General features: G+C 36.4%; 1 protein-coding gene across 2 annotated transcripts in view; it reads right to left on the bottom strand.

Moving 5' to 3' along the window:
* LOC132029834 (helicase and polymerase-containing protein TEBICHI) overlaps positions 1-7,680 on the bottom strand; it is a 30,556-nt gene extending 22,876 nt beyond the window's left edge. For both annotated transcript variants that reach the window (XR_009407948.1, XM_059419215.1), the window contains exons 1-5: positions 7,521-7,680; positions 6,083-6,507; positions 5,775-5,946; positions 4,817-5,689; positions 1,863-1,927 (exon numbers count right to left, since the gene is read on the bottom strand). Coding sequence is in view for 1 of the 2 variants with exons in the window: in XM_059419215.1 (XP_059275198.1) it covers positions 1,863-1,927; positions 4,817-5,689; positions 5,775-5,946; positions 6,083-6,507; positions 7,521-7,556 (1,571 nt within the window). In the remaining variant the exon portion in view is untranslated. The remainder of the gene's footprint in view (positions 1-1,862; positions 1,928-4,816; positions 5,690-5,774; positions 5,947-6,082; positions 6,508-7,520) is intronic.
* Between the last annotated feature and the right edge of the window lie 7,253 nt (positions 7,681-14,933).

Raw genomic sequence — 14,933 nt, 5'->3', positions numbered from 1 at the left:
CTTATCAAGCACTGGCATTGTGATACCAATAGCAATTATGCTTGTTGAACTTTTGTTTTTCATTTAGCCGAAAATCAAGCTCTGTCACTCTCACCCTCTCTTGTGTGTTGTGTGAAGGAATTGCACCTCACAAAAAATTCCATACCTTTTTTTTTTTTTTTTGGCTACCATAAGAAAATTAACAGTTTCTGGACTCTTCAAAAAGAGAGGTTTCAGATAAGTACAGTTTCATGACTTAAGAAGCAAATTGATAGATCAAGTTAAATTTCAAAATAACTTTTTGCCTGATATGGTATCTCAATTTTTTGAATGTGCCAAACTGAGAAATCAAACCTTATGGAAAGGCACTTCTTCACTTCAAGATATTGCACTAAAGAAACCATAACTTTCAGACACCACATTCAAAGAACAGGCTAACAACCACCTCACTGTTGCAGTGGAACTTTAAAAATCACCTTAACAAATTAATCATACAAGACTAACATATAAACACTGCACTCAGAGGACAACAACCAAAAACCACAGCTTCCTGTTTCAGCTTGTCAATAGCGTACATACTCATGAGGAACAAAATTTTACGGAATTCGATTATTGATCTATGTAGTTCCAACTAATTGGTAGATATCTCATGCAAGAACTATATATCTACAATTCACAGTTATAAAGCGATTGTTGCTAACTAGGAAACAAGTTCTTTAAGCTGCAATTACTAGTAGCATGTGCTGTAATGATCTAACAAAGTTTATAGTGTCCCGGCACCATTACTGAAAGTACTAGATGCAGGATTGGACAATTAGGAGGTAACAACATTGTCCTCCAATAAAAAACAAAAAAAAGATCATTATAATAGTGACAACTGACAATTATAGTAATAATGCTAGCAGAACAAAAATACAGCATTAGCAACATAAACCACAACGAAGGTACTAAAGAAGAGGATAGCAATAGTTTGTTTGTGGATTGACATTCATTTTGGTTGAGTAAGAAATTTTCAACTTCCTGAAAGAAAGGAAAAAAAATACGAATATCCTGAGCAGAAAGCAATAAGTAATGACTTGGAACAATTAAATAATCCAAGAGCGCAAAAAATTCAGAGCAGCAAACAAAATGTAATGACTTGGACCAACTTAAATGGTCCGAGAGCAAGTATGGACCTCATAAAGATTCTTTTGTTTTTACAGAGTATAAACAAATTTAGGTAAAATCAAACTAATGTACTGCCAATTTAAAACCAGAGTATAAGATCACCCCATGCCCCGCAGTAGGTAAAATCAAACTAATGTACTACTAATTTAAGACCAGTAACAGAAATAACGTAGACTAGCACTTCGTTTGATAGACATCTTAAACAATCTTCAAGACACTAATACAACTCAACCCAGGCTTTATACTAGTGACAGATGCTCCAAATTCCACAACTTCACCAACTTAAAAAGCTTCCAACATCAAGCAGTTTTAGAATAAGACTGTTTCGCTACTTATAATGATTAATGTATACGCCCTATGGCTTTGGTCTAATGGTAAGAGCAGCACGTGATATGTGAATTAGGCGCACATCACCGATACGAATCCTACCGCAGACAAAAGCTTGGCATTTAAGTGGAAAAGGGTAGAGGGTGGGCTCATTATCCATCGAGTTTCAAACCGTACACCACCAACCCTCAGGAGTTTCTCGGTTACCAAAAACAAAACTAATGTATAGATCGTGGATATATTTCTACACGGTGTATTTGTTTATTCTAGCATTGATAAACTATCCTATTCAGGTAACTTGCAAATTTACAATTAACAAAAAACATCAACATTGTGAAGAAAATGGTAAATATGTTTAATAGGAGTCCAAATTACACTCAGCTACAGACCTGGTAGAAGCACAATATACAAGATTCCGGTTCTGCAAAACTCCATCCACTTGAAGACAATCAACCTATAGGACACAGAATGAATTTCAATTAGACTGTCACTATAAAGAATAAATTGTTCACACTTAAACTGACAACAAATGTGATCTCTCGTAGAAGCCTCAACCTCTAAAGCCTTGAATACACTCAAACAGAATTCATCGCAGAAACTAGTAAACAATGGGGAACAGAAGTCAGCCAGAACAAAGCTTCTATGGATCAAAGAAAAATGCACTATACAAAACCGGCTGCTAGTCTAACACCACCAAGCTGCAAAAGGGAATAGGTGGAAATATATTTGACTGAGGATGAGTAATAGTGTTGCCCATATGTAATGCAAGAAAAAAATAGTTAAAATACATACAACTATTATTAAAAAAAAAAAAAAAAAAAGGGCAGGCCGGTGCACTAAAGCTCCCGCTATGCGCGGGGTCCGGGGAAGGGCCGGACCACAAGGGTCTTTTGTACGCGGCCTTACCTTGCATTTCTACAAGAGGTTTGTTTCCACGGCTCGAACCCGTGACCTCGTGGTCACGTGGCGCAACTTTACCAGTTACGCCAAGGCTCCCCTTCAAAAATACATACAACTATATGGACAAAGAAACTGAAAAAATTACAATTGAGTAAATATGAAGTAAATGTCGTGGCAACTAAGTTTGAAAACCATTTAAGTTCTTGATTTAGATGCAAAAATGCAGTTTTAACTTTTAAGTTTATAATTTAGATTTACAAACTAGTTTTCTTATAGTACTAATTTCTGGGCATAATACCTCAAGACCCACCCACCCCCACCCCAAACCACCCAGCCGGACTTGGCACCGTTTATTCGGGGCACATCTGAACAATTTTAAATCCGAATTATTCTATGAACTTGGCAGTTTGATAACCTTAACCCCCCGGACGCTTACGTGGCAAATAGGGTGGATACGCTCTCTTTTAGGCGCGTGAATACACCATCTTTGTGGATATTTGCGACCTTAAAAGCCCAACATCGTTTCCAATATAACAATGTAGATCTTAGAACTGTTATATCGAACATGTCTTTCACTCTGAACGGTGTCCTCCCATGGCGTAACACTCTAATAACAGTCCTCCATTCCATCCATCCATCGTATTTTAATTAAATGTGTTAACTTTCATCCAATGTACATTTTCATTATGCTTTTTACTCCATTTTTGCACACTTTTAACAGGGGAAAGGGACACTATGGTATGGAAGATTGACAGTAAAGGGATGTAAATGTTCACTGTAAATTCAGCATACAGGAACATGAACACATCAAACAATCAAGAGGTAGGATGGCCATGGAAGATGATATGGAAAGTAAAAGGGAGAGTTGGGCTTTTAAGGTCGAACGTTATGGTGTATCAATGGATAAATGACACGGGTATCAATGGATAGATGTATGTTTTGGGGAAAGACCATGATTCCCAAATGGCATATGGCAAACGCTAAGGCTCGGGTTGCTTCCCAATCTTTGTAGGTTTGGAATTCCATGGAGTAGCCCACAAATCCTTCTTTCGTTCCAAAACGACGGTATAAGTCCCTAAAAGCTACAGTTGGTCCAAAGATCCATTCGGCATTGGCTAGGGAGAGTTGTTTCATGATTTTGGCCGGGGTAGGTTTGTTTGGGACTAAGAGGTTGTGATCGGGTTTTCTTATCCTTCTTATGCAAGTCCCATTACTGTCTATGCAGTCTCGGATCTCCTACAAAGTTGGGTCATCTCTATCTCACCAAATTTGAAAACCATCCTATCGCAGTCCCAATACCCGGTAAGCACCTCAATCAACTCTCTACGACCCTTCATAGTCATAAGGGAAGGTAAATGTCCTAAACAGTCGGTGACTTTCCTTTGTTGTTCAGTATCAAACCCAGACCACCATATCTTTAACATAGCGGACGCACGAAGTTGGATGCGGTGTCTTCGGTGAGATGGTATTGGTTAACCAAACTTGACATTAAATCAAGAAAAAGACAAACCATTTTGACCTTCAAATATAGATGGTGCAAGATCAAACCCAAAGTAATTTTTCTTCCTCCTCTCTACCTCACCTCAATGGAAGCAATAAAGTCAACATTCCAATATTCCATCAAATGACACTTTTTAAACTCTTGCAACTTCCCCTACTTCTGTTCATGATTGTTCTCCTACTAAGGACATGAGCCTACTTCCCTCTCCCTGGCCTATCCCCTTCATCGCTTCTCCAAACCTAGATCACTAGTCCCTTCCCGACACAAAATTTGAAACGAACTTCTCTCTTTCTTGATGCAATGTTGTCTCTCTTCCCTACCACACTCTCAATATACATCTCCCCTAATTCATGCAAGGTCAATTGTCGTTTTCATTTTCTATTATAATTTTTCTTCACTCCCTCCATCCCCAAAACAAGATATATATAATCTTCTTGCTAGTTTTATCCTACAATTTTTCTCTGTTGACACACAATCCCAACCAAGTCAAACTTTGCTTTTGATATGTGATTCCCTTTTCTTCCAGAAATTATTTGCTATTTGCTAAACGGTTTCTCCTTTTTCTTGATCTTCTTATATCATTATGGAAAATGCTAAAGGATTTACAAGAAAACCAAAAACAGTGTCAAAGAGTTGAAAAATTGATACGACATTTCGATGAACACAAAATTTGTTTCCGGCATTTTGGTAGAATACACTAATTTGGTCTGAATCAAACCTAGAAATCAATTAATGAAAAATCCTATTATGTGTCAAAGGTTCCAATAATTAGACAAATGAAGATTCAGTTATCTACTCTTTGTTGGCTCCTGTTTGTACAAATGAAGATCCATTGCATGCTTGATGCAAACGGGCCAATCAATCATTCCAGATCTATAAAATATGAATCTTCTTACACCTCACAATCTCAACACAAGATTCAGCTAAAGGTAAACAGCATACCTGCCATGAGTACAATTTTGAAATACCCTTTTTCCTGTAAATGTTGCATATTTCAGAAGGTAGCCAATGGTTGAGATCTAAATGATTCTTTAGTGTTGCCATACTTGAAGGAGTGTTGTCTTTACTTGATAAGGAATTAGCTGCACAACTATTAAGTTTCTCCGGAGGTGTAGTTGATGCCATTATATCAGTATCGTGGATAAGCACATTCTTGTTACCCTTAGCAGCACAACATTCTGGAGTCATGTTTTGAACTTCAAAGATCTTGCCTTTTGCTTGAGCTGCCTTGCAATGGCTGAGGACAGGATAGCTACTCAAATTTACATGATCTTGGGATCCTTTGCCACTAATAGTCTGGATGTCCATGTTACTTCTGTGAGATTGTAAAGCATCAGAATTTTTCTCGTCAGAGGCAAAATCAAAATGCTTAACCGGCATGGGGGACTTCTCTCCATCCAGATCCTTTCCCAACTTCCTCAATGAACCAACAGCAGAAAAAACGCCGGCATCAGAAACTGTCTCTATACCTTCATTAAATGTTTTGCGGGACTTATTGCCACAGTCTCCATTTCCAAGATTATTGGAATTGATTATCTCATTATGAGTTTTCAAAGCGTCAGACTCTTGTGCTGCTTGAAGAGAAAACTTATCACTTCCGCCAAACAAACCATCAGCAACCTGAATTGCTTCATTCCAAAATGTTTCGCCGGGTGAAAAAATGGAGCTACCACGACTTGACTTGGGAGTATCACCAACACGAAGCTTCGTAGATGTTGAACCAGGTGTCTCAGATTCAGTTGACCCAATGACAGGTAGATTGTTGCATTTTCTCAAGCTTATCCGAGCTTCACCTGATGTATTCCCCTCTGTTATCTAGCATAAGATGCAAATTCTCATTGAAGTTAACAAAGAATTGGTGAATCAACATTGCGGTAGTGGGAAAAAATTGAATACCTACCTCAATAGAATTTAAAGTTGCGCCCTCAGAATTAGAGTTTCTGTTGATATTAGAATTATATTCACTCGAGATGCAGCGGATTCTCTTTGCATTCTTATTATCCGCATCAAGAATGGAAGGGCTACCATTCCGTTTACTAGCACCTTCATTCTGCGCTGAAGGTAAACTTGAACTAGAAGGCAGTTCACCGAATTCAGGAAAACATAGAAAAGTTACCAAGTTAAACAATATGCAGACAAATCCAGCTTAGTGACCACAGTAGCCACGAAACAAATCACCACCAGAAAATCAAGAATAAAAGGCATTACCTGCAGTATAATGACAAGAAGTTCGTAGCAAATTGCTTAAGTTCTGAGTTTCCGGTAACCTGTGTAGTAACCAAGACATCTTCTCCATGACCTCTATTTTCAACAACATGTGAGTTAGGGGAAATAACAGACTTCTCCTTTGAAGTTTTTGTATCAAAAGTTGTAGATTGTGCTTCCACCAAAAAATTACTATCTTTATTTTCATCTTTTAGATATGGACCGATCTCTAATGTCAGGTTTCTCCTAACCGGTGTGCCTCTAGCTTCGTGCGAAGGTTTACTATCATCCTGAGAAGTCACTAAAAACCCATCCAACGAACCTTTCGTGCAAGGAGACCCTTCCTGTGAAGTCTTAACATCTTTCTTGGCTCTTGCAGGTTTCAGACTTGGTGATAGGGACTTCCTCTTCTTTTTTGAAGCAAAGAACTAATATAACAGTAGTCAACAGAACAAAATATACCAAATATTAGAAAGGACAATCCATAATCATCAAAGCATGATAACAAAGGAAAAAAGAAATAACGGGAGATAAAATTGCCCCCGTCATGTGGAAGTGATGCAAGATTGAATCTACTGCAACTGCTCAATTAAGAATCATATAGAATTAATAACTGTTAAATCGTAATCCATGGCATCGGCAGAGACCTTTCAATTGAATTCTTTAACATCTTTGTTGACTCGTGTGAATCTCAAACTCAGCGTAGAAGCTTCCCATACTGAGATTAGAGGTGTGTTTGGTATGGTTCTGGAACATGTTTTCCAGTTTTCTCATGTTCGGTTGGCCAAAATTTTTGGAGAACATTTTCTTTAGGAAAAAAAGTTCCTGAAAAATAAGAAAAATTACCTCCCTGATGGAAGTAGGGAAAACAAGTCTCGCAGGTGGTATTCCATGTTCATTGTCCCCTCCGCACCCTCGAACTCACCTCATCTTCACACCCACTCCTACCCCACCCCCCCCCCACCCCACCCCCACCCCAAAACACCAACACTACCACCAACAACAACCCACCCCCGCACCCTCCCCCACCCCCCGCCCCCACCCACCTCTAGATTATATACAATGCTTTTAGGATAGTATTTTTTACTTACGTACCGAACCCAAGAAAATAAGTAAAAAAAAAAAACTAGCTATTTTTCAAGAAAACATTTTCCTTCATATGGAACACACCCTAGGAGAAAATAAAAGCAAAAATATCCACGAAATCAAATAAAAACAGAAGAAAACAAGAAAAAATCTCGCCTTTACTATAATACACAAGTTTCTACTTACTATTCTCTTTACTACAACAACAACAACATGAATCCCTTTACTATTGGAAAAAGAAAAAGAAAAAAAAAACAGCACAATTATATGTTTCCTAAGTGATAAAAAAACAGGAACAATTGAAAAACACTAGGGTTTTTAAGGAGATGAAAATGAAAAGAAGAAGGTAAATTACTTGATCAATGCGTGCTCGAGGAGTATCAGAAGCCATTAGAAGAAGAAGAAGAAACCCCAATTGAATATTTGTTCACAAATTTGTGTTGGCTTTCAGGGATTTGAAATTGGAAATTTGTTTTGTGGTTACAAAGCAAAGATTTGAATCTCTGTTAAGACCGCGCACTAGAGAGCACTGCCAAGGGGAAGAAAGTAGCTTTGATACTAGTTCAAATGTTGCAAATGTTTTGCAATTATACCCCTTGTATTTTAGAATATTTTCACTTTTGTAATATTAAAATTTGAGCCATTTTCAGATCAATTAGTAGAGAATTATACAAGGTCACAACCCCAAACCAACCTAGAGCCCGTTTGGATTGGCTTATAAGTTGCTTATAAGCTGTTTTCAGCTTTTTTGAGTGTTTGGCTGGCCAGCTTAAAGTCATTTGGGCAATTCGCAGAATTGCCCTTCTTTTGGGGTGGTCTTTAAATTTTGCCCCTCATATTTGCGGTCTTTAAATTTTGCCCTTCATATTTGTGGTCTTTAAGTTTTGCCCTTAGCTTGGATACCGAGGTTTTGGGTTCGAACCCCGCTCAAGCATAAAATAAAGAAATAATTTCGCAAGGCAGGTGGAGGAGTGTCGCCCTCCGCATAACTTCCTTAAGGAAAAACTAAAGTTATGCGGAGGGGGCATAACTTTTCCTCAAGACATAGTTTAGTTATGCCTTATGGAGCAAAACTTTTCCTTAAGGAACTATGCCTTGGGGCAGATTTTTAATTAAGGCATAACCAAAAGTATGCCTTAACTAAAAGTGTGCCTTGAAAAGTTTAAAAAAAAAAAAAAAAATGTCTCAAGGCAAAGTCCGTCCCTCCGCATAACTTCCTTAAGGAAAAACTAAAGTTATGCGGAGGAGGGCATAATTTAGTTTTTGCCTTATGGGGCAAAACTTTTCCTTAAGGAATTATGCCTTATGGGGCGTATTTTTAATTAAGGCATAACCAAAAGTATGCCTTAACTAAAAGTAAAAAAAAAAATGTCTCAAGGCAAAGTCGCCCCCTCGGCATAACTTCCTTAAGGAAAAACTAAAATTATGCCGGAGGGGCATAACTTTTCCTCAAGGTATAATTTAGTTTTGCCTTATGGGGCAAAATTTTTCCTTAAGGAACTATGCCTTATGGGGCATACTTTTAATTAAGGCATAACCAAAAGTATGCCTTAACTAAAAGTGTGCCTTTAAAAGTTAAAAAAAAAAAAATGTCTCAAGGCAAAGTCTGCCCCCTCCAAGATAACTTCCTTAAGGAAAACTAAAGTTATGCGGAGGGGCATAACTTTTCCTCAAGGCATAATTTAGTTTTGCCTTATGGGGCAAAATTTTTCCTTAATGAACTATGCCTTATGGGGTATACTTTTAATTAAGGCATAACCAAAAGTATGCCTTAACTAAAAGTGTGCCTTGAAAAGTTAAAAAAAAAAAAAATGTCTCAAGGCAAAGTCCGCCCTCCGCATAACTTTGGTTTTTCCTTAAGGATTGTATCTTTGGATCCGCATACACTCTCCCACTCTATCTTGCGAATTTTTTTTTTTATTTTATGCTCGAACGGGGTTCGAACCTAGAACCTCAGGTATGCAAGCGTAGGGCAAAACTTAAAGAACACAAATATGAGGGGCAAAATTTAAAGACCACCCCAAAAGAAGGGCAATCCGTGCAAAAAATTGAAGTCATTTTGTGCTTAAAATAAGCTCAAAAAAATAATTGGGCCCATTTGACTTAGCTTATCTAAAGCAGCTTATAAGCTGAAAACAGCTTATAGGCATAAGCCCATCCAAACAGGCTCCTAGTTACATTTGAATGTTGCGTCTAAAATGAGAAAATGTAAGGTGGCTTTAAGTTAAAAGAACGGATCAGATTAAACGGGTCAGTGGATTTAGGTTTAAAAAAGGTTGGGTTTAATTTTTAAAGTGGATAATATATGTGGTCAATCATAATAAGTCACAAGGCTTTTTTAAATTGAAAAAAGTCATCAAGTTTAGCATGTTAGTTTGAGGGGTAATTTTTTAGTTGGAAAAATAGGTTGTGGGTAGGATGGAGGACATTTGTGAGCCATGATCAATACATTAAGGGTATTTTTGCCCTTTTCCGTAGTAGTTGCACGGTTGTCATATACTTTGGTGTGACTATAAATCTGAGAAAGTGACCATAATTTCTTTCAAACTAGTATCTCAAGATTTACTCATTTTTCACTTATTACAGATAAAATAATGTTGGTTTCAAATACATGTGCAATATATGCGATGGACAACTAATAGTGATACGTAGAGTATCATTCTTACGAGGACTTGTGGTTAACTATTTACTAGATCAAACTAATACGAATTATCTTTTCAAGCAATTTTTCATGAAGTGGTTATGATTAATTAAAAAGACTACTATAGTATGAAATAAACAAGTGGAGAAAATGAGAAAGCAAACTTCGGTTACTTAATTCAATAAGATAAGAGATTCTAGGGTTATGGTTCAACTAATCCTGTTGAATTGTCCAATATAATTGACTAATTGATCTATCCAATTTATTGGTTGACAAAGTTAATATCGTACGTAAGAATCTTTCGAAATCTTACTCGCATATATTTCTATAGAATCAGAATTAACAAAACGGATTAATAATTCATGTAAGATAACCAAACAATATGGTTAGCTATATTCTTATCCCAACCGCAAGTTCATTCTCGAGGGCAGGTTCAAGAACTTGTTCTATTCAGTCCTATATGTAATTTATAATTTTCACTTTCGAGTTCAATTCTAGATACGTAGATAGTATTTAATCGTTGGCTAGACAATCAAACAACTAAGAGCGGGATTGAATAAATAAATTAATGCGATAAATCAATAAGAACAATTCAAGCTTCAAACTAAAACAATCTTGTAGCACCACAACCCTAGAACTACAATAATATGATAGAAACGATGAAGAGACTAAAAACTTAAAATCGAAGTCGCTCCCAGGTCTCTCTCACCATCTCTGCTCTCTAGGTCGAATACCCTTCTCTAGGTCCAATCTCCATTCAAAATCATGTTTGATATGTATCCATAATGTGTAGAAACATCATTGAACCAAACACCCTTAATGAGAACTAAAATTGAATGGGACACACCTGAAACATGTTTGCTACGCTGCATGGCACGTCGTGCCAAGAGGCATATTCAATCAGCCTCAAGGACACCCTACCACGGTGGAAAGCACCTCGTGGTAGGCTAAAGTTGATCCTCCAACTCTTTTGTCGACGTCTCTCATGCGCGCTTGGTTTTCAACTCTGGAACTTGATTTCAATTAGTTTTCTTGGGCTTCTACTCAAACTTCGAAGCTCTATTTCATTCGCTTTAACTTCAAGTCTGGAACTTGATTTCAATTAGTTTTCTTGGGCTTCTACTCAAACTTCGAAGCTCTATTTCATTCGCTTTAACTTCAAGTCATTCATTTTGCTCAAAATTATGTCCTACGCAATAAAACACACACATTGAGCTCAAAACGTCACAATACACGCTATAATCATTAGAACATCAAAAAACTATCCACTAACTCATAATCTCTCATAGTCTCGCAACATTAATACTCTATTACTTTCTTATCTATTCTTTGAAAAATTCTATCCATCTATAAATACTGGTGTTTATGTATTATCTATGAATTAGTGTTGTGATGAGGTGTAGTTAAGCAAAAAAAAATAGGATTGTAAGAGAAAAAAAAGTTGATCTAAATCTCCAACATATTTACAATAAATAAAAGAGTAGTATTGTATGTTGAAGGAATGTGTTTTGAGTTATGGAGCTTCAAAATTAACAACTAACCAGAGTTTGGTTGACTCGTTATGATGTTATTGGGAAATTATATCTTGGAGTGGCAAGTCACAATATTAATGCTAAATCATTGAAGATTCGTGAACTTGAATCTCTTTCTCATTCTGAATAAGTTAATTTTTTCTCTCACTTTTTCAACAGTACTTGTATATTCACCAATAATTTTTTCACGACCCAAATTACACCTTAGTAGTGATGGCACCCGACTATCCCCAAGCTAGGCGAACTAAACATTTATTACTAAAAGATTAGAAGCGCGGAAGCGTACAGTTAAGTCTTATCATATTGAAATAACATACATATATGATAAGTTTAATACAACATGAAAAGCCATAGATCTCAAATCCAAAGCTAACTCCCCCAAAAGGCCTGGTGTTGCATTGTCATAAGCAAACTAGAAAGGAAAATACAAGTGTCTCATTCAATACAGAGTCTGACAATATAAATAAAAAAAGACATGAAGGAAAAAGGGATGTTGCGGCCACTGCAATAGAAGGCAAGTGACTCGCCACAAAGCAAGATCCTCGAATTCAAAACTCAATCACTGATAGTGTTGATCTTTGGGATCCAAACCTGCACAAAGAGTGGAACAAGTGTAGCATGAGAATGAAAGTCAACGTGTACTTAGTAAGTCTCATTGACTGCTCCTAATAGGTTAGTGGCGAAAGTTACTTTAAAAGTCAACATTTCCTTAACATGGGCAATTTATATGAAAATACAAAGGAAAGGAGTAATAACAGGAATATTGGCATACACTTGACAATTAACAACACTTAAATATTTATCACGGTGTGAATCTACCGAACAGTCTAGTCCTTATAAATAATGAAATAAAGTAGGAAAAACAGTCAAGAAAAGCAGTAAAGATAGGATCTTCATCACATAATTCACTTCTCAACACCCTTGGACAACTCTTTTCACAACCAGCGTGCACACTGCAAATAAGGTACCAAGTCAGTGACTCATGAAGGAAGGATTCATATTCACACATGCACATGATAATATCTATAATCTCATGGACTCATTAGTCCTCACATGTCACTTTCACAATCCGGTTTGATAGCCTCTTATCTCTGTATTAACAAGACTCACACAGTCCTCATTAATATCTCAATAACGAACTCGCACAGTCCTCATCAATATATCAACTTTGAACTCACATGATCTCAACATTGTATCAACATCGTACTCACACCGTCCTTAGTAGTCACATATCAGCTCCACACCAATACCACATCACAATAAGGAGCAGATAAAAAAGTAACACAGTGTAAGCATATAAAGTTATAAACACTCAAATAGGATTTCAACAAATACAAAGATAAAACATACTTTTTAGCATATAACAGGTCCAAATTCATCAACAAGGCGTAAATATCATGTTCATCTCATCAAAATACAGGTATAGAATAATTCTGATACTTTTTAGCATTTCAAGTATTTTTCCCTTTCATACCTGATAGTTGTATATATGCTCATCACGTCATATATACACTATCCCCCACATATCAAGTCACATACAACACATAAGTTGAGCAAAATTTCCCTATTGAGGTCAAAATCTTATCTTACCTCGTTCAAAGTGAGCTTTCAACCCTTCTTGACCACCTTTTACGTCCAAACGCGTCCAAACGGCCTAACTTTAACCAAAGGAATATTTACTAACATTAAACGAAGCTAAAGAACTCAGATACCAACCCCAGCATGCGAAGAAGTTCAAAAATATTATATAAAGCTTAAAATCATACAACGACACATAAATGATAAATACTCAACAAGATGGATTGGGTTATTACAAGCTAGTACGTAGTTGATAAAATTCTATTTATAACTTTTGGACATTATTAATTGTTTACGTCATCTAATACAGTGGCGGAGTCAAGATTTTAATTAAGGGGGTTTCAAAATATAAAGAAGTAGACAAACGAAGAAGTCAAGGGGGGTCAACATCTTCTATATATACATAAAAAATAATTTTCACCTTGTATATATAGTATATTAAGCTGCTTTAATTTTTATTCTAGCAACACAATGAAGAGTTGAGAAAGCTCACAACAAATCTCATGAAAAAATATATAGGATCAGCTTTGTACATTGTCCACGTGGGTTTGTCCTACTTTTCCTTTAGCAAAGTTTAAGGATGAAAAATCTATGAGTGGGTGGAATTGAATTTGAACAGATCAAAACAAGCTGAGTTAATAAATAGACGGTCACTTGGGCAGGTCAAAATGAGATAAATTTGAGCTAAACAATTGGTTATAGTCAAACATGTCCAACTCTTATTAAGTTTTAATTTATTTATTTTTTTATAATTTGTTTATGATTATAATAAAATAAAAAATTCCTTTACTGTAGCTATATATAATATATGGAATAAAAAAATATTTTTTAAAAAGTATTTTGACAAGATTTTTCATGGGTCAATTTTAGTTGCATGTTAGTTCAACTCTTAAATGGGTTGAACTGAACAAATTAAAATGGCTGAGTTAACAAGTGAACAAATCATCAAATTCAGACGAATTGGGCATCATATTGTTATTGACTAACTTTAGCAATCCTATCAATAAGTACCCTGTTTGGATGGTTGTTTCCCGTGGTTCATTATTGTATTGTTTTCTACGAAATCATGTTTGTTTTCATTATTTTTAAAATTATGTTGTATGGCGTTGTAAATCCGTTGTAATCTCATGGTTGTATAACCATGAAAAAGCCCAATTTTTATAACCACGGATTTAGTGATTTTTGTGTGGTTACGTATTTCATTTCCCCATTATACCCCCACCCCATCCACCTCCCTTCATCACACCCAAACCCACCCCCACGTCCACCCTACCACCCACCCCCACTACCCAACCCTCACTTACCACCCAACCCGCACCCTACCACACCACTATCCACACCTCTCACCCCCACCGCTACCAACCACCTACCCCACACCCTTCCTCCACTACCCCTACCGACCACCCACCTGATGACCACACCCACCCACCACCTACTTATTTTTTAAAGTTCCTATTTTATCTTTTATTTTACTTATATATATATATATATATATATATATATATATATATATATATATATATATATATATATATATATATATATATATTATAATTAAGGGTTAAAGGTATTTTAGTAAACTTACATGTTATTATACAATACCATCGTGTCAAACCGCACAATAAAAATGTTATCAAATCATAGCAAACGATACAGTCCATCCAAACATTATATTCATTAATACAGTACAATACAATACATACTGTACATTATGAAACATGGGTAACGACCATCCAAATAGAGGCTAAAGAGAAAAGAAAGGAGTGATAGTGCAAGAAACAAACAAATGAGAATTATCTCTTGATCTTTGTAAGATAAAAAGGCGGAATAGCTTGGTAGGTCCTTGTACTTGTCCATTTTTGTCATCCCAGTGTTCATACTTACGAGTTTGCCAACTAAACCCTTCTACCCTTTAAACTGAGCATGTTAAACCCCTCTGACCGTTGACTAAGCATATGTGGCATTAATCGTCTTTGAGTTGGACAAAGTGTGTGAGATTCACGCATATTACGAGCGC

Source organism: Lycium ferocissimum, chromosome 9 (genome assembly GCF_029784015.1).
Source record: "Lycium ferocissimum isolate CSIRO_LF1 chromosome 9, AGI_CSIRO_Lferr_CH_V1, whole genome shotgun sequence".
Lineage (NCBI taxonomy): Eukaryota > Viridiplantae > Streptophyta > Magnoliopsida > Solanales > Solanaceae > Lycium > Lycium ferocissimum.
This window is presented reverse-complemented; position numbering and strand designations above follow the sequence as displayed.